The sequence below is a fragment of the Tricharina praecox genome (genome assembly GCF_024521635.1).
Source record: "Tricharina praecox strain CBS 144465 chromosome Unknown BZA05scaffold_10, whole genome shotgun sequence".
Taxonomy (NCBI): domain Eukaryota; kingdom Fungi; phylum Ascomycota; class Pezizomycetes; order Pezizales; family Pyronemataceae; genus Tricharina; species Tricharina praecox.
Window position 1 is genome coordinate 1,039 of NW_026250412.1, and position 22,087 is coordinate 23,125.

The 22,087-nt window shown below is 55.3% G+C and overlaps 5 protein-coding genes across 5 annotated transcripts; 4 read left to right on the forward strand and 1 right to left on the reverse strand.

The window, feature by feature from the left end:
* Positions 1-480: 480 nt before the first annotated feature.
* BZA05DRAFT_24530 (uncharacterized protein) lies at positions 481-1,349 on the reverse strand. Its single transcript, XM_051479953.1, has one exon. The coding sequence runs from the start codon at positions 1,108-1,110 to the stop codon at positions 652-654; it is 459 nt and encodes a 152-aa protein (XP_051339888.1). The 5' UTR covers positions 1,111-1,349; the 3' UTR covers positions 481-651.
* Positions 1,350-3,513: 2,164 nt separating this feature from the next.
* On the forward strand, positions 3,514-4,449 carry BZA05DRAFT_418108 (uncharacterized protein; the record flags this gene model as incomplete). The annotated part of the gene is made up of 4 exons (XM_051485497.1): positions 3,514-3,554; positions 3,654-3,807; positions 3,944-4,232; positions 4,265-4,449. 4 exons carry the CDS (start codon positions 3,514-3,516, stop codon positions 4,447-4,449), a joined length of 669 nt encoding a protein of 222 aa, XP_051339889.1.
* A 2,939-nt stretch (positions 4,450-7,388) lies between these two features.
* BZA05DRAFT_24577 (uncharacterized protein) lies at positions 7,389-10,013 on the forward strand. The gene is made up of 3 exons (XM_051479962.1): positions 7,389-7,748; positions 7,843-8,828; positions 9,061-10,013. The coding sequence occupies exons 2-3, from the start codon at positions 7,867-7,869 to the stop codon at positions 9,617-9,619; spliced, it is 1,521 nt and encodes a 506-aa protein (XP_051339890.1). The 5' UTR covers positions 7,389-7,748; positions 7,843-7,866; the 3' UTR covers positions 9,620-10,013.
* Positions 7,396-7,614, forward strand: BZA05DRAFT_336887 (DnaJ domain-containing protein; the record flags this gene model as incomplete). The annotated part of the gene is made up of 1 exon (XM_051480831.1): positions 7,396-7,614. A coding segment is annotated over one exon (219 nt), but the record flags the coding sequence as incomplete, so codon positions are not given.
* A 7,036-nt stretch (positions 10,014-17,049) lies between the features above and the next one.
* Positions 17,050-18,766, forward strand: BZA05DRAFT_418110 (uncharacterized protein; the record flags this gene model as incomplete). The annotated part of the gene is made up of 4 exons (XM_051485498.1): positions 17,050-17,541; positions 17,674-17,830; positions 17,930-18,417; positions 18,449-18,766. 4 exons carry the CDS (start codon positions 17,050-17,052, stop codon positions 18,764-18,766), a joined length of 1,455 nt encoding a protein of 484 aa, XP_051339892.1.
* Between the last annotated feature and the right edge of the window lie 3,321 nt (positions 18,767-22,087).

A 22,087-nucleotide genomic window follows, 5' to 3' on the forward strand; every position in this document is an offset into this window, starting at 1 on the left:
GGGGTACGGAAGTACTAGTACCACGCTATGCTAGAAACGGGGGCCAGGATCCGGTCACGTGAAAGTGCCAACAGCCGGCGTCGACGCGCTGTGCCGGATGGTGGTGTTCGATCCCGAGTCCGAGTCGGACTCGGAAAAGGGGATGGGAGTGATCAAGCGCCGGGGGGGATGGACTCTATGTATGTGCAATACATAACTAGATTCCGGCAAGAGCTGTTCATGATGGATGGATGGATGGATGGCGTCGTGGAACGAGCGACTGGCTGCCTGCGCGGTGGAAAAAAAGACGCCGTCGGGCTGAGGAGTTAACGATTGGACGGATCGACTACCTACAGACTTGGTTAGTGGGTTTACTACTGCATGCAATGCCACCGCTCTCCTCCTCCTCTTCCTCCTCCTGTACTGGTTGCCACAGCAAAGAGGCAGAAAGAAGCAAAACAAACAGAAGGAAGGGGGATAGCCCCATCCAGCGCGCGTGGTCCAGCGTCGTCCATGATCATCCACGATCATCCAGCATCATCCACCGGCATCCGCCACCTCAACTGTGGCGTTCTGTGGCTGACACCTGCTTGTACCGTATGTAAGTAAGCTATCCCAATCGACGACCACGCAGCCGAGGCAAAACACCCCCAAATAGGGCTCCCACGCAGCTCACACGTATCCATCTCCATCATTCACCACCCCCCCTGTACCAGAGTACGCTTGGCAGCTGCGCAGCGGGCGGATGTGGTAATCCCCATCCGCAGGGTTGGTCGTTGCAGCCTGCCGCATTCGGACATTCAACCATTCGGCCATGCTGTGACAGTTCTGTTGCCCGTTCGGAATATGGTCGTCATGAGGTAAGTAGTTCCTTGGTCCCTGGGTTCGGGGGATATCTATCTGGGCTGGGTGCCCAACTCGGAGGAGGATGCGGAGGAGGAGCAGGTTGTCACCTGCTCGATAATAATACCTAATATGTATAGGCAGTACTCTAGGTAGATCTGGTCTGCAACCGATGCCGGTGGTGGTAGTAGTGGTGGTGGTAGTGGTGGTGGTGGTGGTGGTAGTGGTGGCGGCGAACCAGTGGTGGGGCGTGATAGATGCCCTCGCCATTGCCATCGCCATCGCCATCGCCAACCCCACTACTATGGTACCACCGCAGCATAGTTATCACCAGCAAGACCACGCCAGCCAGCGAGCCAGCCCAGCTATGTATGTATCTACATAGGTACAACCAGCCAGCCAGCTGTACATACAGCTACGATAGAGCTACGTACCCCGCCAGATTGATCGAGCCTGCTGGCTCCCGGCAAAACCCCCCGTTCCTCGACTCGCGGGAAAGCGATGAGCATCTCATCTGCAACGCTGTCAGGCGGGCGGGCGGGTAGGCGGGCGGGTCACGGGTGGTCCTCCAGCCAGCCGGGTTGACGTCTGCGCAGGTACAATACGTACGGTAGTTACGGTAGTTACGGTAGGTAGTTACTTGAAACTGCATCTGCAACTGAACCTACATACCGTGCCTACAGCAGGAGCAGCAGGAGCACCTGCCCTGCATCTAGATATCTACGCGAGTCGACGAGCTGTCTGCCTGTGTCTGCTCTCATCGTCGGGGCAGTCTGGTTACCGGTACCTACTCCAGGTCACGCGGAGGTACCGTATGTATCCACCGTCATGGCCGAGCTCGACAAGGACTCGACAGATTGTATGGAGAATCGTTCGTTACCCTGCGCTGCGCACATGTGATACATACTACCTGCCTCCGTGGTGGCCGGGATGGTTACGTACAGTACCACGTCGCTTTGGTGCTCCGTCCGGCTGGCTCGGTGACGCGTTCCGATGCCCGGGCGGCGGGCGGCGGGCGTGGGGCTCGAGGCGGAGGTTGGAGGCGGGAGGCGGGTGCGGAGGCGGTGGCTGGAGGCGTAACTTGCACTTCACTTGACCCGTTCACGCCCGTCCACAAGAGGCGTTCGTTCACCAAAGCCAGCCGTTCACGAAAGCCGACCGTCCACGAAAGCTATCCACACACGGCGGCAATCCTATGCAGGGCCGAGTGGCAGTGCGGAGAACAAACAAACGTCGCTGTTCAGTTTGTCCAGTCTCCCCACTTTATAACAGCAACAGCAACAGCTTTTTTGTTCGGTAATCTATGATAAGTATAGTAAGCACATAAACCCACCCGTCCCCCGCTGTTGACATGAGATCTCCCCCCTCCCTCCCAGCACCAATCCCTGCCCTGCAATCAGATTCTCGGCATGTGCGTTGCGCCTCAGATGGAATCTCAACGCGCCGCTGCAAGTGGTTACTCCCGTTATGTGGCACCGCGGCAGGGATGGATCATGGATGGGGATTGGACGTGCTACTTATCTTCAGCCTCACTTTGTTCAGAATTCAGGCTGCGGGATTCAAGCTGCGGGGTCCAGGGCTTCCCCGCGTTGTTCAACTCTGGATGTGGGCTTGGGTGGGTTGGACAAAGAAAGAATGAATGAAAGAAGAAAGAAGGGAAGAAGCAGGAGATGGATGGAGGATATGCACGGCTGAGAGCACGGGGGCGTCTGACGGACTGCTTATTCGGGAACTTTTACCTCCGACAGCCCTATGCTGTGAACTTGAAGGACACAGAGTTGAGACAAGACAAGACAAAGCGCGGGCGCGGACGCGGCTTGACCTGCTTGATGGATGGAAGCGGTGATACAGAGTGGCGGTAGTTGCGGTAGTCGTGGTAGCAGTGGCAGTAGCAGTGGCAGTGGCAGTGGCGGTAAGTACTACGGTATCGCCCCACACACTGACTGCAGTTTCTCTTCGCCACCACCACCGCCAGTGACAACCATGGACATCTCGAGGTACTGCTTCATCTCGTTTCTTACTCTACTCTTAACCAGACCGAACTGGGCAGTGGGCAGTGAACAATAAACAGTCGACAGCCCACCGCCGCGTCCGCTGCGTCCAGCGTCCACGAGACTGATGTTTGAACTTTGAACTGGGTTCGATCGAGCGGCGCGGGGGTCATACTGTCACAGTAGGCAGATAGTTACCCATACGGCAGGCAAGAAAAAGGGCGGGATAAGGACGGGATAAGGATTAAATCTCGAAGCCTGCATCTCAAAGATCGAAGCGTCGAAGACCGACGTCCCATGCCCTCGAAGAGTCGAAACATCACATCGCTCTCGACTCTCTCGAAAAATCCGATCACATTTGATTTGTGAACATCGCGGCCGCCACCACTGGCTGGCACTGGTTGGCAGGCGGTGTACTCTACCGATCACGCAGCGCTTGGGAAGCGTGAGGGTAGAGTAATGACCCCAATCCGGGAGTGTTGACTATTGGTTAGCGGGTAGTTAATGCTCCGTCTCGGGGCATAGATGAAATCGAATGTAGTGGCCCTTTCGGGCGATATATCGCGGTCGCTGTGGATTCCATACATAAGTCCGTACTTTTTGTTTTCATAGGTACGTGATCATGCTATGATCCGGCCAGATATGATCCAGCTACCTATGCAGGTTCGACTATCGAGGGGGAATTTATGTAGAATTACAGATGTACCAAGTAGAAGCCGGGTACCAGGAGCTGGCCCCTGGGTGCGTTGGCTGGAGTCCGCATGGAGTAGTTACCGGTACTTATTCGTTCTTTGATGGAGACCGTAGTTACCGTAGGTACATATGGTGCATTGGTGCTAGGGGGAAGCGGGAAGGGCCATTCGATCCGGCTGTCGTCCTGTCGTCCTGTCGGTCGGTCGGTCGGTCGGTCGCACTGCAGGAAGGCATGGAAGGACCGGGAAAGAAGAAGAAGAAGCGGAGGAACAGGCGGAAAAGAAGAAGATATCGCTCCTGTGTATGTGTGTTCCGTGGCACAGTACCACAGTACTATACACGCGCGTACGTTTTTGGCCGGTGCGTTTTAGTTCTCCGGTGGAGGAGGAGGGGCGAGGACTCAGGGGTAGGGCGGGGTGGGGCGGAACACCGATTAGAAGGGCGGGGCGAGGCGGGGCGGGGCGAGGCGGGGCGGGTATAAGATAATCACCACAATCATCATCCGCATCAGCATCAGCATCATCATAATCATCACCATCACCATCATCATCATCGCTCCATATGGCTCGGCCATCCATGGCTCAGCGGTCGGGGATCATGGGTTGGGGGGATCGGCGTCAATGACGAAAGGCAGCGTGGATCCGGACGCGATCCGGACGGGATCCGGACGGGACGGGGAGACGTCAACGACGAGCGAGGAGCGTGGTGCCGCGGATGGCTGCTTGGGTATGTACCCACATACTGGTAGATTCACTCAGCAATCCCCGATATCCGATATCTGGAGTCAGGAGGGCTCAGGGGGGACAAGTGCCGGGAGTCGGGAGTCTGGACGGACGACGCCGCCAGCCTTCTTAAAGCCAACCGGCTCTACGGTACTAATAAAATACCTGTGGCTTGGGTCCTGGGACCTGGGTGGATCGTATCTAGCTGGATAGGAGCATAGGTAGGATGGGAATAATAATGGCCCTCTGGTGACCCGTATGTATTTGGAGTACAAAAGTACATACCGGTACTTGGACGCGCAAGTTGGGTTGGTGACAATCTATGTACACACGAGTACCATACATACTCCGAGTACTACTACCTATACTTGAGGCGTACCCAAATACCTATCCAGCCTCATCTATTGAGGTATTGATGAATCGAGGTAATTATGCAAGTAGTTTCCGGACACGAGGCGGACATAACTATCATACCTCGTCGCCTCGTTGCCTCGATGGCACCTCCCTTCTCCTCTCCCCTCACCCCTGCCGAACAGCCCGAGCCAATCATTCGCAACCGTCAGGTTCCTCAGACAGGCCACGCTGAATCATTCGCCGCCGATGCCGCCGCACCACTACCTAGTCGTTACCTGGATACTTGGATACCTTGTGCTTTCCGGATAGACAGACAACCAGAGGTTCGTCGTTTTTAGCCAGTACCGTCGAAAAGACACTGGCCGTAGAGATGGCGATGTTCTGCGTCTCCCTTTCTTTGTCCTCTCGAACCAGCTCCCACGCATCCGCTGCGGCAGAAGCACAGTGCACCTGCCGGACTCTAGAGCAGCCGTACCCAAGGTACGCACCTGCCTTCTTACCGCACCAACTCCAATCCAATCCAGCCCAACCACACCGCATATCCCATCTCGAATGAGAATATTCTCCTCCTCCTCCTTTGCTTTTCTTCGGTAGGTGTGTAGATAGGCAGATATGTAGATGGGCGTGGCCTCGTTTACCCTCCCTCTGCCTGCCTGCCTGCCAGTCCGCCCCTCACCCCCGTCACGCTTGTCCTCTAAAGTTCTACCGGCCGCCGTACGGTACTCTACCAGGCCCGGGGTGCTTGCTTGTTCCCCCCAGCCCACAAATCTGCGAGCTGCCTTCCCCGCCATCGTTCCAGTCCACACGGGAGATATCGATAACTATACACATTACACACACCACCTTCACCTTCACCCACACCCCCCTCCCCCCATCGCCATCGCCAGCATCATCACCCCTCCTCCTCCGCCTCCCATTCTCTCCTCCTGATCCTGCACATTAAACAAGCAAAACGCGAGGAAACGGACGTCACGGCAGAAGCACCTACGCTGTTACACCCTCCCACCTACATACTGCCCCCCACTCGAGTACAGTATCATCTCAAAGTCCTCTCCCTCCCCCCCTCCATCCTTCTCTCCTTCGTCCGGCCATCGAAGCATCACACACAGGCGTTGACCTCGACCACCACCACTACTACCACCACTTCCGCCATCGCCATCACCACCAAACCCAAACCAAACAACATACATAACCTGCAGACATAGATTGTCTGTGTAAAGACGGCGGTTGCATTAGCTTGCGAAACCGCTCAGCTCCCCGCCCTCGGGCTCGCAATAATTTTCCCCACTTGCCTTCTATCGTTGTATCCCACCAACACCTCCGAGTCCGATCAGCCTCTTCGCCGAACGAACAAAGTCCGCTCTCCCTCTCCGGACACAGACCGTGCTATACAGTACATAGCAGTTCGGCCTCCCGGCGACATCTCGATCGACTGTTGGCATTTACGTACATATTTTTGATTTCCCTGCTTCGAAGCGTACCTTGATCGTACCGACCGAGTATACCTATTTCAATCTTTTCGCCCTCGTCTCCTTCTTCTTCAACGTCGTCGGCTTGTCCGTCCATCCGGGATTCACCACGATTCCCTCAGGGTTCTGGGAGCCACTTAGTCACAAGCCACAACACCGTACTAGTTACTCCTCATCCTCCTCATTGCTGCACCGGCAATCACAACCCTCCCCGTCCACTTTATAGTACATACAGAGGCCAGTCAGGGAAACCGAGCAATCAGCCTCCTCCTCGTCTTCATCCTCCGCCGCCTCCGACTCCTCATCGTCGACCTCCAACAGCAGTAGCGACATCGACGAATTGATTGCCCCCGTATTCCTGCCGTTGACTGGTCTTTCGTCCTCTTAGCTGCCTCGAACGCACACACACAACGGCAAGTACCTGTGGAATCCAGCCAGCCAGCATCCAGCCAGCCAACCAACCAACCAACCGCCAACCACCACCGCCAACCACCACCACCAGCACCACCAACTACAGTACATACTTCTCCTTCTCGCTCTACATCATATTTTCCTTCGATATATTCGATTCATCTGTGTGGTCCGCCCTGTCTTGCCCTCGTTCCTTCGGCACCCAACCACACAACACACAGTATCATCAAACTCTTACGTCTCATACTCGCTCTTCCCACTCTTGATTCTTGCATACATTCTCCCTATATTTTTTTGTCTCTCTTTCTCTTTCGCTCAAGAATCCCTCGCACATCATCAACAACGTCGTGGTCTTCTTCGTCATTGTTCGCTGTCCGACCCCCCGTCAGTCTCGCATATTGTTACTGTCAGCATTTGCTTTTGCTTGCTTGCTTGCACTGCGCCCCCCCACTCGCTCTCTCGCTCGCTCTCTCTCTCTCTCTCCCTCTCTATCTCTCTCTCTCTCAGTCTCACATTCGACTCTCCTCGATTCGCCCGTCATCGCCAATTTGATCGATTAGCAACCACCACCACCACCGACTTCCCCTTCCGAAGAAAGTCGTCGATAATTTTATTTCCCCCCTACCCCTCCCCCCCGCTCCTCCCAAGAAAGGACCGGCAATAATACTTGGAGACTTCTTACTTTTCGCGGGTGAAGAGATCGATCAGCTTTTCTCACTTCTCACTTCTCACTCACACACACACACACACACACACACACACATACACACACACACTCTCTCTCTCTCTCTCTTACGCTATATCCGACATAGTCCCACGACGCTACATCGCCACGCTGGCCTGCGATTCTCTAGCATCCCAACCCACAACAACCATCACCCCCCTCGACAACACCACCACATCCAAACCCCCCTTCGATAAATCCCACCCATCATGGCGGTCGGCTCAGCACTCGATCCTTATGCGGCCCTCGGAGTTCCACACGACGCCGCGCCCGCCGCGCTTCGATCCGCATACAAGAAACTAATGCTGCAATGTCACCCCGACAAGGTCCGCGACGAGGCCCAGCGAGCCGAGAAAGCCACGCAGTTCCAGAAAGTGCAGGAGGCCTACGAACTACTCATCGATCCCCGCCGGAGACGCAAGTACGACGAGGAGTTGGCGAGGAAGGGTCCGGCTGCGGCACAGGCGGCGGCGGCCAACGGGGGCTCCAACGGTGCGAAACCGACGCCATCGACCTCGGCTAATCCCGCTTCCGGTGGTGGAGACGACGGAGCCAAGAAGGAGCGACGGAGGAGACGGCACGACGACGAGCACCGGCGGTCGCGGGAGGAAGCAACCTTCGACGCCAAGGATCGGGAGGAGAGGCAGTCGTATCAGCGACGGTTCAGAAAGGCCGAGGAAATGGCCGAGGAGGCGATGAGGGCGTCGGAACGTGCGCACTACGAGCGTGAACAACGTCACAAGGAAGAGCAACAGCAACAGCAGCAGCAGCAGAAGCACAGCTCGTCGTCGTCGAGACACGCTCACGGTTCTAGTACTGCGAATCGATACGCTTCCGCCGATGATCCCCCGCCTGCGAGAAAATCGTCGTACGAACGCCCTCCCCCGTCTCAGCAACATCAACAGCAGCAGCAGCAGCAACAACAACAACACGTCCCGCGTCCCGCACCTCCTCCTCCACCGCAACCATCGTCGCGCCCCTCGCCCCCGCAGTCCGAGCCGAGAGGTCCTCCGTCCGAGACAGATACGGAGAAACCGGCGGTGCGACCCGGCTACGAGGAGACGAGGGCGGCCGAGGACGCCAAGCTCGAGGCCGTTCGGAGGAGACTACGCGAGGCTCAGGCCGGACCGGGATCACCGCGGACACAGCGCAGCAACAGTCACGAGGAAGACCCTTACGTCAAGACGCAGACACGCGCCACGATGGAGCAGATCCGACAGCAGCAAGTGCAGGCGGAACGGTTACGGATGGAACAGGCGGAGCGCATCGCCAGGGAAAAGTCGGAACAACGGAAGGCACGGCAGGCGGCGAAGGAACAGCATTCGGATCATTCGGAACGGTCCGGTCGGCCGACCGAGATTCCAGCCAACCGACCGCGAAAGGTGTCGGCATCCCCAATGGGACGCCGCCGCGGATCCTCGTCCGTATCGCGTGACGAGTTTGCGACCACGCCGCCGTTCGCCACGAAGCCGCCGATGTTTAGCGGATCGGTGCCGACCACGTCTGCCTTCTACGGGACGCCTCCACATGTTGGTGGGCCCGGATATCCTCAGGTTAGACGCCGACATAGTGTGTCAAGTCCCAGTTTGGAGAAACAAAATTCACGCCTGCAGAGGGACCAGCAGGCTTCGTGCGATTCAGGGTATTCCAGTCCCTCCCCTAACCACAACGACACCACTCCATCATTCACCTTCGAGAAGAAGCACGTCTCATCAAACTTGAACCCAAACCCCAGCCCAACGGTCCCGAAAGCGGACGGGTGAGCACTACCGTTACTTTCACCCCGCTCATTTCCCATCCCATTCCATCGCATCGCAACGCACACACCGAGATGACCTTTTTTGAGTCGAAAGCTGACATTTTTTCTTCTGAAGATCTACCGTCCACCCTCGCGATCCATCGGCGCAAAGCACTCCCGGCTGGAAGAAATTCATCGTATACGTTCAGGAGGATGGTGAAACGACGACCACGCCGATCGACGGACGACGGAAAACGTCATCGTCTGGCACCGGCGGTTCCCCCGACATGCAGCACGCCGAGCCAGTAACGAGTTCCGAAGGCCCCCCACTGCCGCCCGACTTCTTCGTCAAAGCAGCCGGCTCCGGTCTCGCGGGCGGCAGCACGTTCTTCGTCACGTCCAGCGGCGTGCCGCCGAATCCCTTCGGCATGCCCATGCCCTCGAACTACGCGGGTAGCCACGCCGGGAGCCACTCCAGCCACTCGAGCCCGAGACAGCCCCCGATCAGACACCACAGCGTCCACTACCACCCGCACCCCTCGCCAAAGATGTCGGAGCCGCCGTTCACAATGCCGAGTCCGCAGCTCAGTCGCGCCAGCACCACTACCGGTTCTAGCCGTCGCACGGCCGGCTCGCAGGTCCCGTACGGCTTCCAGGCGCCGGTCTTTACGAGGGGCGAAACCTGGGGCCCGTGAATCGCGGCCGGCGCGATGCGCCTTTTACGTGTCGCGTCCATCATTGCAACTAGAGTGTTTCTTGCCGCGTCTGTCGATTTTGCGTTCCGTTTTGATCTTGGGGCCTGGGTTTTCTTTTGTTTCTGTGTTTGGGTTTTGGAGTTTTCTAGGGGTGTTGATGAGGTTGACGACGCGTTGCGCATGCTTGCTTGCTTGCTTATCCTTTGGTTGTGTGCTTATTGCTCATTTTTGATGACTTTATTCTGCTTTGACTTTACTTTACTTGCATGACCACCTTACCATACCATACCATACTATACTACCATACTACACTACTGACGAACTGAAGATGAAGATGAAGATGATGACCGAAGACGACGATGATGATGAGGGTTGGGGTTGGGGTTGGGGGGCTGGCTAGGCGATGGGGTTTTTTATTTTGATATTGATTGCTATTTCGCTACATTTACTGTGCTTTGCTTTTCGTTCGCGTTGAAACTCTCCTACATTATACCTGCCTGTCTGCCCGCCCCCGTGCCAGTGCGCGTGATGACTCGCTTGTTTCTCTGTTTCTTATCACTTTTTTTTATTTTTCACTGAACTCAACTGATGCTGAAATGGGGCTGAAATTGGTTATATTATACTGTATGAGAGTCACGTATGATATTGTTTGCAAATGTGTTTTCTTTTGTGTGCCTGCCGGTGGTGGTGGTGGTAGTGGTGGTGGTGGCGGCGGACGCGTGGAGTCAAGTTAAGTTGAATGAAGGGTGTTACCTATAATTTCTGGTCTCTGATCGTGGTGGTGGTGGTTACAGCTGATGACGTGACGTGATAATGATGGTGAGGACTCCCCGACTCCCGGGATGGGGTGGGGGGAGCCGGTGGTGGGCAGAAAGAGGGGGAGAGGAGAGGAGAGGGGAGGGGAAAGGAAGGGAAGGGTGCACGTGGGCGTGGGCGCGAATGGCCCCCACCTTGTCTGGGCTACGGTACCCGTGCCTGAATGACCTGTTCGGTGTTGTGAGTTTTATGGTGGTGGTGGTGGTGGTGCTGGTGATGGCAGTTCTTGGGAACAACTCTGTGCTTGCCACTTGGGGTGTTGGAACTTGGAAGGAGCGAGCTGCGCGGGTGGCTGGGCGTGGGAGGGGGGAGGTTACCCCGCACTTGGGATGGGGACTGGGAGGGGATGGGAACTGGGAGGGGGCACGTCACGCTAGGAGGCTGAGATCAGACCAGCAGACCCCAGAGTCGTGACCACCACCACCACCACCACCACCGCTCGAGTAAGGAAGAAGTGAGAAGTAAGTACCGGGGCGGGGTGGGCGGAGGGAGTGCGAGTGCGAGTGTGCGACTGTCTGTACATGTGAAAAGTAAGTCGTGACCACACTCGTTTCGCCGAAGTTCCAAGGATGTGGTTCTTCACACAGAATCGCACGCGATGTCACTCATATCCCTGTTCTAGGACTAGCTGCCCGTAAAGTGTAATAGATGTGGTCACCACTTAAGGCTTCGTTTTTGCACGTCGAGTACACAAATCGAGTACCACCATCACCACCACCGCCCACGAGAACTAACTACCATGTCCACGACCACGACCATGTCCACGACCACGACCATGTCCACGACCACGACCATGTCCACGACCATGTCCACGACCACGGCCGCGCACGGGAAAGGGAATGTTCTTAGCGAGGCGGCAGAGTGGTGGACACTGGCAATAACTACAATTATTTTTCTTTTTTGTTCTTTCTTTTGTTTTTGTTTCTTTCTTTTGTTTTCTTTTGTTTTCTTTTGTTTTCCTTTATGCTTCGTTTCGTTTCGTTGTGCTCTTGCCGCGCGCGCGCCGGCGATGATGCCGGTTGGAGTTTGGACGTTGGAGCTTGGAGGTTGGGCGTGGTTGGCTACTGTGGCTGTCGCTGTAGCGGGCTCCGAGCCGTCGAAACTCGAAGCAATAGTTCGACTCTGGACTCTGGACTCTCGACTCTGGAGAGATATGGACTCAGACTCTCTGGAGGGAAGGCAGGGACGGGGGACGAGGGACGCGGCGTTTGCAGTGTGCACTGGATAATGGATAACAGCGGGCGGTGGAAAGTGGGCGGTTCATCTGATAGTACGGCTTGCTACAGGCAAGATTGCTGTGTGCTCTACATACATGCAGCCATAATTATGGGCTCAGTTGAGACCCAGTGCAGTGGGGCGAGGAGATCACGCCAGTCCCTCCCTACCTACCGTGGGCGGACGGACGCCGGACACCGCCGGTCATGGCGATGGCAGGTACCTAGGCGGTTAGGTGATGGCTGGCTGGCTGGCGGGAGCTGGAGGAGGGGTAGGTGAAGGGGTAGGAATCGAGCTAATGGCGGGGTAAGTTATCCAGACTCCAGAGGAGTGTTTCCAAAGACTTCTCCGACACTCCGACTTCTCCGACTTCTCCGACTACCTGGAGGCTGAGCACAGAGCCCAGTCGGTAAAATGTTCTCGCGCATCGAGGGCTCGCATGTAGTGGGGTGTTTGTCACTTCGCGGGGTTGGTTACTTCGAGGAGGTTGATGCGGATGCGGGCGATATACGCCATGTATGATATGTATGATATGTAGGTACATGAGGGTCATGACGATACATACCTCCTCGTATCTAACAGTATGTATAGGTGTTTATGTATCTGCGGCATCCGTTCCCCACCTCGTCCACAGCCACCCGCCAACGGAGAATGTGTATGTGTGTACTTACGCATAAACGCCGTTTGGAATTCTCCGACTTCCTCGCCCGATCCCACGATCCCGCCCGCATTGCTGTTGCCTTGCTGTTGCATTTGCATTGCTCTTGGGTTGGGTTGTGTATTGTTGGGTTGGGGCGTTTACATCAGCGCCGTTTAAACCTCCGCACTCTCCGCACCCTCCGCACCTTCGCACCTTCGCAACTCCGCATCCACCTACCTACCTCTACCGCGCGCGCCCCGGGGGTCTCCCGGGGGGCCGGTATAGAGTACCTAGAGTAGTTACTGCACGGCAGATCCGGGGAGGAAAGCATACCCATACGCATACGCATAGTTACGCATGAGGGAGGGGGAGGGAGGTTATGCTTATATCCTCCTAGAGGCTAGGCGTGGAGCCCTGCGTGATGGGTAGAGTGCATGGCAGGGCAGGGCAGGGCAGGCAGGCAGGCAGGTGGGCTGAAATCGCGGAGATGCGAGATGGGGTCGGGGGTTGGCGTTGGCGTTGGGGAGGGGGATGTTTCGGTGGTGGGTGTCGGGTGATGCTGGCACACACATCCTGCGGAGAAGGACGAGGAGTAGGCAGGAGGACACGAGGGAGGAGGCGGGACAGAAACGTAAGTACGTGCTGGGGCAGTGGGGCCTGGGGCCTGGGAGAGGAGCGATAACGATAACGCTGCATGCGGATCGTGGAGAACTGGGAGATATCCAAAGCGTCGCACGTAATAGGTAGTACCGTTGAAACGACGGCCTTTTGTTTTTGTTTTTGTTTTTCGTTCCATCGTTAATCGCTTCCGGCCCCATCCACCGGTATTATCTAAACCACAGTGGAGATACACGCTCCACTTCTCCATCCACTGTGGACTCGAGCCGAACCTTTTTTCTTTTTTTTCCGCCAGGCGTTGGCATTCGATTCCAACGCCGAGTGATATCCCGTAACTACTAGTAGGTACTCCAACCAACCCGCGCGCGCGATAAGCCAGACAGATATGTATAGCCCCCGAGCGTCGCTGCTAGACCGATCTGTGGGTGCCGTGCAGTAGCACTCGATCATACTGGCTCCTTGACACCATTCGATCGAGTCCGTCTCGTTTGTATCCCCCTCCCGTAGGACGGGGATGCAAGCGGATAGCAGGCGTGCAGTCGGTGCGCGGTAGATCTGATCATCACGCATCGACTGCAGCGGTGCGGAAGAATCCGCCGCCCGCCCACCCGCCGGATCCGGATCAGATCACGTCAACGCCTTATATAACGAGAGCGTATGTATGGGACTCGGCTCATCGGTATCGGTATGCGTGCGTGCGTGCGTCCTAGGTGGGTCGGTGGGTCGGTGGAGTGGGTGAGATGTTCTGTGGGACGGTGAACGTGTGATGGTCTGCCAGTCTGGCACCCTGTGACGTGAGATGCATGCGGGGAGTCGGCGGCTCCTTCGGGAGTAAGGATGGTGAGGCGAGGTGAGGTGAGCTGCGCGGATGGTGAGCGTCCTTGTCAGCGCTACACGTGCTCACACGCCGCCGGGGTGGGTCGGCGATGGGTCTCGCGGCGGAGTGCTCCAGTTGTTCGGTCCCTTGTCAAACCGATAATGTATACCAAAGGTGGTACTCCAGCTCGATACTTGCTCCGAGGATGGTTGATTAGTGATCAGTGAACATATCCGCCCGGATAAACCGTCGGCTGTGTCGAGTGATATCGTGTAGACGGTGCCACAGTGCCACACTATATACGGCGAATCACGACGCGGCTGTGTATCAAGGTGTGTCTGAGGGCGTTTTCAATGGCAATGGCTGCTTACGGCTGTTTGTGTGGAATAATAACAAATGATTCTTCTGCGTACTATTGTTGACTGAATCTGGCGCGAAGCCAGCGGGTGTGGCTGGTGAGAGATAGTAGTTCACGAAGCCGCTCCACTACTAGCTGATTTAGGTTTGGAAAGCGACCTAGACAGACACGGACACATAAGCCGAATAGATATCCTGGGTGGGAAGGTGAAGGGGTGCTCTCTGTGCTACACTTTGCACATTTACCGTTTTTTTTTTGGCTGGGAGGACGTCAACGAGTGACAGGCTATATGACTTGGGTAGCCCCATCACTTGCCTATCTGAAGCGTGTCAGCTCGGAAGCCAGGTGGAAGGAAGCCAAGGCATGGGCGGACCGAAAAGTCATTCACAAGAAGTATCGGTACAGCCGGAAATCTGGCTAGAGACCGCTGACCCAAATCCAGGGATGTCCCCCAAGCACCTTGCCTTGAGATTCTACCAACTCAAGACAGGAAACTGCCTCACCGCCAGTATCTCCAATGCACGACGAACCGTCCCAATTCCCGTAGCGGCTAGTGCCAATACAGAACCCAGACCCTGGAAGAGAGAGCGGAGCTGACGCGACTCGAGGAGGAGGAGGAGGACGGTGCGGAAATTGAGGAGTCAGGCGATGTAGAATAGCTGACTAGAGACGTGCGGCGGAGGTGGCAAGATTCGAGGGCCCGGAGGGCGCGGGTGCGGGTACGGGGGATGAGTGTACGGGGGGCGCGGGTGCGGGGCGAACGGTGGAGACGGACGTGGTGAGAGGGAACGATTGTTGCCTGTTCGTAAAGTACCAGGTCAAAAGTTTTTGTACACCTCCTCAACAGCGCCACCACACCACAGACATATGTCTCTCTAACACAACAACTACACATTATGAAGTAGTAATAATTGCCATATATCATGAATATATACTAATAAAGCTTCAATGAGACTTCCAGCCCGCTAGGCTGATCATTGTAAGCGAAGTAGGGTGGCTTGGTGGATTTCCCTTTCACGGAGGCAGATCATTGTTCGCCAGATATACAGCAACCATAAGGTAGTATAAAAATATGTGGACCACTAGAAGGTCTTCTAAATCAGGTAGAGAACCTCGATTAAAATCGGCACATAATTCTAACTGGTTATGGTTGAGTAATGCCGTATGGGAGAAAAGTTGGTGGTGAAACTGGTTTTCGCGCAATAATTGTACAAGGGGGCCCCATACAAAATCTGAAATCATTCTCCAACCCGTGCACAACACCAACCCATGCGCCACCAATCCGAAGCAAAAGCCGTCCGAATTCTTATATGTGATGCATCTTGCGATTCTAAAGCTTCTATGAAAGACTCGATTTTTTTCCGCCACGTGAAGGGTGGGTTTTGGTTGCTTGAAAATGGGCATTTTTGGTGTAAAACGGCCCCCGTACAAAAACTTTTGACCAAGTACTTTAGCTCTGTCTCTGCTTGGTGAGCTCAACTACTTTCGGGAAAGGCCACGGCGGAGGGCAGGGAAAGCCACCTCGGGCCGCTCAGTGGAAGCTGAGTTGGACAGTGGTGTGAAAACGGGGGGGGGGGCTGAACAGGGTGATATTGCCATAATCTGGATAGGTCGCATGCTATCAATGAATGGACAAAGAACAAAGACGGTGATGCGGACAGTTTATGGGACGGCGATGATACTGGCGGTGATGAGTACGGATCGTGGGACGGTGACGGTGACGGCTAGGCTACATATGATGAGTGAAACCGGTGAACGGCTGTCGCATGATAGGCGAGAGCGGATACGATGGCGTGGCCGGATGGTTGACATCGCGGGTTCCCAGATGGTCCTCGAACAGGCGAAGAGGCAGAGTACATGATCTCCGGTAATTCCGCTGATTACCGACGATCTTCAAGCTGCTTGCGCGATGAGGTGATGTCTAGCGTTGAGCGATGTGACTTCACGTGGACACGACTAAACACCGGCTGTCACTCGGCCTCTACTCCAGCCCTGTTGTCAAGAAAAGTGGTATCGCGACATAGTGTATTAAGTATCAGACACGGCAGAAAGAAAGGTATATATACAGAAAGGCTCGGGAATGTTTCGGATGGAGGCCCACGCCGCCGCTCGGCACCTCCGTGTAAGAACAGGTAACTGAAGTGTCTCAACATAGCGAGTGATGGTACATGACCTGGTCCGCGGAAGTGACGCGGTATACAGAAGTTCGTGAGATTATGACACTTCACCCTCTTGCTGTGTTCCATACAATGAAGGGAGATCAGCAGCAAGAAGACAAACAAATTAAAAAAAGAAAATATGTGCTTTATCCTCGCTAGCCTCGTTAAAACCTATGCAGTAAACCTTCGTGAGAAAAACCTGCTAGGAAAGAGTACCTGCTAGCAACATACCACACCCGGCCATCCTGCAGCTCCACTCTCTGTTCCCGCTCCCTTAGCTCCTACTCCAACACCTCACTTGCTGCATCTTCCTGATCAGTCTCTAGGATCCGTCTGCCCAGTTCGTCTTTTCCACTGCTGTGGAGGAACTCAAAGATGCAGCATGGAGATGAGTAAACGCGGTTCCGACAGCGGAAACACCAGCGAGAAATAACCCAAAGCTGCTACGCGATCCCCACTCGCGTCAGTAACTAATAACGTCGTCCTACCGAAGACTAAGCCCGCTGCCATTCCCTTGCCGAGATATGGTATGGGATCGGGATCGGGATCTGACACCCTTCGGTTGAAGACACGGAGACGCGGCAGCTCCGACGCGAAGAACACTGCTATAGACACACACTTGAACACACCATCTCCTGAAGGCCCGAGTAGTCGAAGGGTGCGATTGACGAACGATGCCCAAATCACTCCTGCCCAGCCACCGAGATGAATGTTTCGACGTAGTTGAAGCAGACCAAGGATTCCAAGGAGTGCAATGAACCGAAGGAGACGAAGGACTCCAAGGAGTCAAATGAATCGACCGAGAAGATGGAGACCGAGAAGAAGGGGTCCAAGGAGACGACGGACTTGAAGGAGCTCAAGGAGAGGATATCACTACTCTCCGAGAAGCTGGATGCACGCGGGCGCAGCCCTAGCACGGGTGCATTGAAGCAGGGTTTCAACATTCCGATTGAAACACAGAGGCGGCGGTGGTCCGGGGGGATGGTGGGACGCGAAGGGAACCGTGAAATGGACGGCTTTAAGACGAGGCTCGGTGCCCTCAGGGAGAGGCTCGACATGAGGTTTGACAAGCAGGGGTGGCAGAAATCCGAGAAGGTAAACGATGCCCCACTTGGTCCATCCACAGCCACTGATCTGACCATCGCGATACAGTCGAAGGAATCGAACGATTTGCAGGAGACGGAGGAGAAGAGGGAGACGGAGGAGAAGAGCGAGCCGGAGGAGAAGAGCGAGACAGAGGACGTGAAGCCCGTGAAGCCCATGAGGGAGTCGATCAGACGGCTATCCGAGACGCTCCTGGTACGTGAACGCAACCCTGGCACGGATGTATTTCAGCTGACATTCGATAAGAATATTGAAACTCAGAGGCGGTGCCGCTCGGAAGAGCTGGTGGGACGTCTTGCACGCTGGCATAGCTTGGATTTGCATAAGACAGGACTCAATGACTTCAGGGCCAGACTCAACGAGAAGGTTGAGAAGCAGAAGAAGCGGTCCGAGAAGATGGTGCGAGCTCAACGCAGGCGGAGCTTGGATCCGTATAAGACGAGACTCAATGTTTTTCGAGAGAGACTCAACGCGAAGGTTGAGGGTATGATGCGGCAGCGCTTCGAGAGGATGAAGAATGCTGCAACGAAGAACGTCCAGGAGAAACCTCAAATGGAATAGGTGATAACGAAGGACAAGGAAGGAAGATTGGACATACAGAGGAAGAAGGTGGTGTCTCCCAGCACGAGACAGAGCTCGAGATCGCATGCCAGATCCGTGGATGCAGCGACCGAAACCATCGATGACCGCAGAAGAGGAAAGAGTGTTACACCTTCCCCGCCCGCGCTAGCACCCAATGGAGGCGTCGTATTGAGAGCAATGCCCGTTATCCTCCCACCGAGATTGGGCTTGGGGTCCGAGTCCGACTTCAGTCTGTCGAGGAAACGGGGACGGAGCAGCTCCGACTCCACGAGCTCTCTGGTAGAGCCGGATAATCGACGAGTACGATTTACGTACGATGGCGATTCGAAGTTCCAGCGAAAGGAGAAGCTGGCGGGACAGCAGGGTGGCCCTGGCATGGATGCCTTCAAGGGGGGGCTGGATGCAACGAGGCGGAGGTCCGAAATTCCGCCGTCACCCGCACCCGCACCCGCTCGGCGTCCGAAGCCCACACCCTCTTACACGCGGATGGTGACTTCCCGCACCTACCTCCCGCCGCCAGCGCACGCCCAGCCAGCGAAAGGTCTTCTCCGGGCCCCGGCAGTCTTCGACTCCTCGCCGGACACCCGTACCTCTCCCAACCGATTCCAGCGGGTGGATCAGGAAGCTGCAGGAGTTGAAGGCAGAGTTTGACCTGGAGAGGGCCAGAGCCAGGTCGATAGTTCATCAGGCGGATGTGATCATGAAAGATTTCTCCCCGAGATCGAGGGAGGAGATTGAGAGCATGGGGGTCGGGCCTGATCCGGCGCAGGGGCTGGGCTTCGACTACAAAGACGACGAGGACTGTGGGGACAATGACGATGACGATGAGGAGTATTAATAGCCAGGAAGATGGTAATAATAATGCATAGCTAGTAATTAGGGAGCTTAACTTTTACGGGGATGAGGATGATTCATTGGTTTTTTGGGGGGTCGAGGTTGATTGATTATTCTTTGGGGGGACGAGGATACATAGCCCACATTAAGCGCAGCAGTGTCAGTAAATAATACAAGAGAGAGAACATCAATTGATTGTCATTTGCAGCATTACTAGACCATACAACCTAGGACTCCCCGAAGAGTAACAATGCCTATGAATGCGCCTTTCTGCACGTAGAGGCATAATGGCCTATGCCTTTGCATGTTGAGCAGCGGAGTGGGGTACGATCATCTGGGATATCTGGTAACCCACCCTCATGCTCCTGCTGGTACTTCCTTCTCATGCAGCGTCCTTCATCCTCTCGAAGCGCTGCCTCTCGAATCGCTGCTGCCTCATATCCTCCCTCGTCCAGACAAAAATAAAAAACTGGATCATCCACGTCCCCCAAGAAAAAACTGGATCAACCTCGTCCAGACAAAAAAAACTGGATCAACCTCGTCCAAACAAAAAAACACTGGGTCAACGTCCCCGTAAAATTTAAGCTCCCAATAATAACTATGCATCACCGTCGTCCTCTTCGTCCTCTTCGTCCTCGTCATACTCGTCACTATCCTCACCGTTCTCACTGTCCTCGTCGTCTTCATCGTCGAAGCCCAGGCCCTGCGTCGTCCTCTTCGTCCTCGTCATACTCTCGACGGAGCCGATCCTCACCGTTGACGCTCAGTCACGATTGATGTCCGATGATGCTGACTTCGCTGTTCACCACGTGTCAGCCTAATTGGATAGCCATCGCTAAAACTCTGGCTACGATTCCATGCCGCCTCGATCGGCCATAATTGATTTTGCCGATTGGGCTGGTAGTCTACCAGCGAGGGACCAGGGGGCCGGAGGGGCCCACGGCCGACTTTGGTAAGAGCGGTGGGGTCAAGTTGCGCCGGGAGGGTGGTTGCGACAGGAGGGTGGTAGCGCCGGGAGGATTGTGCGGCGATGATTGAGCGAGGAGGGTTGCGCGGGGGGTTACGCCGGGAGGGCTAGGCGGAGAGCAATAGAGAACCGTTATCGAGCTCCCGGCCGTTCAGCGGTCCGGGACAGCCGGGTGGAAAAGGTTATATAATATGCCATGATTAAGGTCGAATGCAATGATGATTGAACAAGAAAAAAAGCGGTGGGGTCAAGGGTGAGAAAAGAGGTTCACAAGTTGTGACACGGAAGAAGGAATTAGGTGAGAAGGTGAAAGCGAGTCAAGAGACCCAATATTAAAAGAGGCACACTCGAAGAAAGCAAAGAGGAGCTAGCCTGAAGAAAGCAAGCAGCAAAGAAATCAAGTGATGAATAGATGATCTGAAGAAAAGTGATGATGGATGATGAACGACACATGACACGGCCTATAGAAAAGTGAGGCCCTCCCCCGGATTAAATACAACAGGTCGGCCAACTTTGGCCGCCGCCTCATTGTCGTACAACCGTCAAGAAGAACACGAGCGATCAAAACAAGACAGAATCGACGAGCAAAACAAAAACAGCCCCCCCCCTGCAGCCTCAGGTACGACGGCCGGTCCCAACATCTTGGCAACAAATCCTCCCAAGGTCCGCAGCCAAGGGCCGAATAATGGTGCCAAGACGTCAGTTCCAGCTGCGTCCCACACCGGCGACTATATTACACGTAGGTCGAGGGAGGGAGCGCGGTATGGTACGTTCAATCTACGATTCTCTGGTCGTGCAAAGTTGGGTCTTCACGGAAATCTGGTTTAACTTCACTCGTCTCACATTGTCGGTCGTGCGTCAGTTTTGCCGGCTCCTCGCGTCCCAGCACATTCAGCCCTCGCGTTCTCTGCGGAGGACACCGAATAGTGCCTGTGAGCCCAAATCTTTGTGTTCCTCGCCTTCTTCCCTTCCCTCAATGATGAAGTTCATCGTAGGGATTCTCGCCTCCACAGCCGGCAGCGTAAGATGTGTCACGTGATATCACCGAGTGATATCCAAGTACTTACTAGTGTCGCCGTCCCGCCCAAAACAAAAACAAAAACCGTCACCACCCCCGGTGGGTGGCTTGGAAACACCAAGAGTTGAATGCAAAGGTCTATTACCTGAGTTGAACACAGAGCTTTCCCTCAACTCCCCTCGTCGATTGCATGGCCTATACCACTAGACCACGCGCGTGTTTTTTCCGTGCTGAAAACATTAATTCGATGCTTATAGAGTGCTGCGTGCCCCCGCGACGGACAAGCTCCGCCACAAAGCTGTCTGCATTGAACGAGCGAGCGAGTGAACGTCATGTCGTGTGTTTTGAATGGATTTGATGCGACGTCTTTCTGCGGTTGAACGAACTAGGTATGAAGACAGCGCGGTAAACACAGCGGGTCTAGCAGGTCTTTCGCGGCGAGGAGCATTATGGGGACATGGTGTTCGCGGCGAGGCCGGCGCGATAACCACGGCAATGAGAGCGTCGTATCCACAGCGACGCCTGAGAGCTATCCACAGCGATACCAGCAGGATACAGGCCTGGCAATCGTCCGTCCCGTCCGTCCGAGGCTGTGTCTGGCACGGGACGGAATTTGTCGGGCCCGGAATATCAAGGACTATAGGGCTCCGGGCAAGCCGGGGGACGACTGGGGCCCCATTCGGGCCCGGATATTTTTGCGCTAGTACTAGCCTTGGGCTGTGGCGCTGTGGCTTAGCAGGCAGGAAAGACGCTAAGATTTGGCAGCACGGCGAGGAATAGACGGCTAAGGATCTGGCCCCACGGCGAGAATTAAGCAGTTGGAAATGGGCACTCCCGTGTCTGATCGGATGCAGAATTTTCACTGGCCAAAAATTTCCGGATAGCCGTCACCGTACACGTAGTAGCCAGCCGCTTCGGCACTAAATATTTCCGGGCCCCGGGCTTTTTGGACCTGGGACGGAGCCCGACTTGTCCGGCCAAATCCTCGCCCCAGACGGGATGGCGCCGCCGGGTCCCAATAGTCTTCCGTCCTTCCGGACAATTCCCAGGCCTGGCAGGATATCCGTGGAGAAGAGCAGCAGAGGAAGACGCTCTCTGCGGCAGATCCAGCAGGGTATTCGCTGTGCTGCCAGTGCTGTGTCCGTGGCGGCGAGCAGTTGGAGGGAGAAACTATCCGCGGCAAGTCTACTGGCGAGTTATTCACTACATTTTCTATTCGGGAATTGTGGAGACGTCTAGGTCCCTACGGTCTCGGAATCCCGCCGCGGTGCCGCACAGGCAGTGGGCACGGAGTCCATCGGTCGACCTGATGAGACTCAAGAGCGCAGAGAATTCCCTAA

Coding starts and splice junctions, on each gene's coding strand:
- BZA05DRAFT_24577 (XM_051479962.1), top strand. CDS start 7,867: ATGGCCGAGGAGGCGATGAGGGCGTCGGAACGTGCGCACTACGAGCGT. Junction 8,829..9,060: donor CAGGCTTCGTGCGATTCAGG/GTATTCCAGTCC, acceptor TTTCTTCTGAAG/ATCTACCGTCCACCCTCGCG.
- BZA05DRAFT_24530 (XM_051479953.1), bottom strand. CDS start 1,110: ATGGCGATGGCGATGGCAATGGCGAGGGCATCTATCACGCCCCACCAC.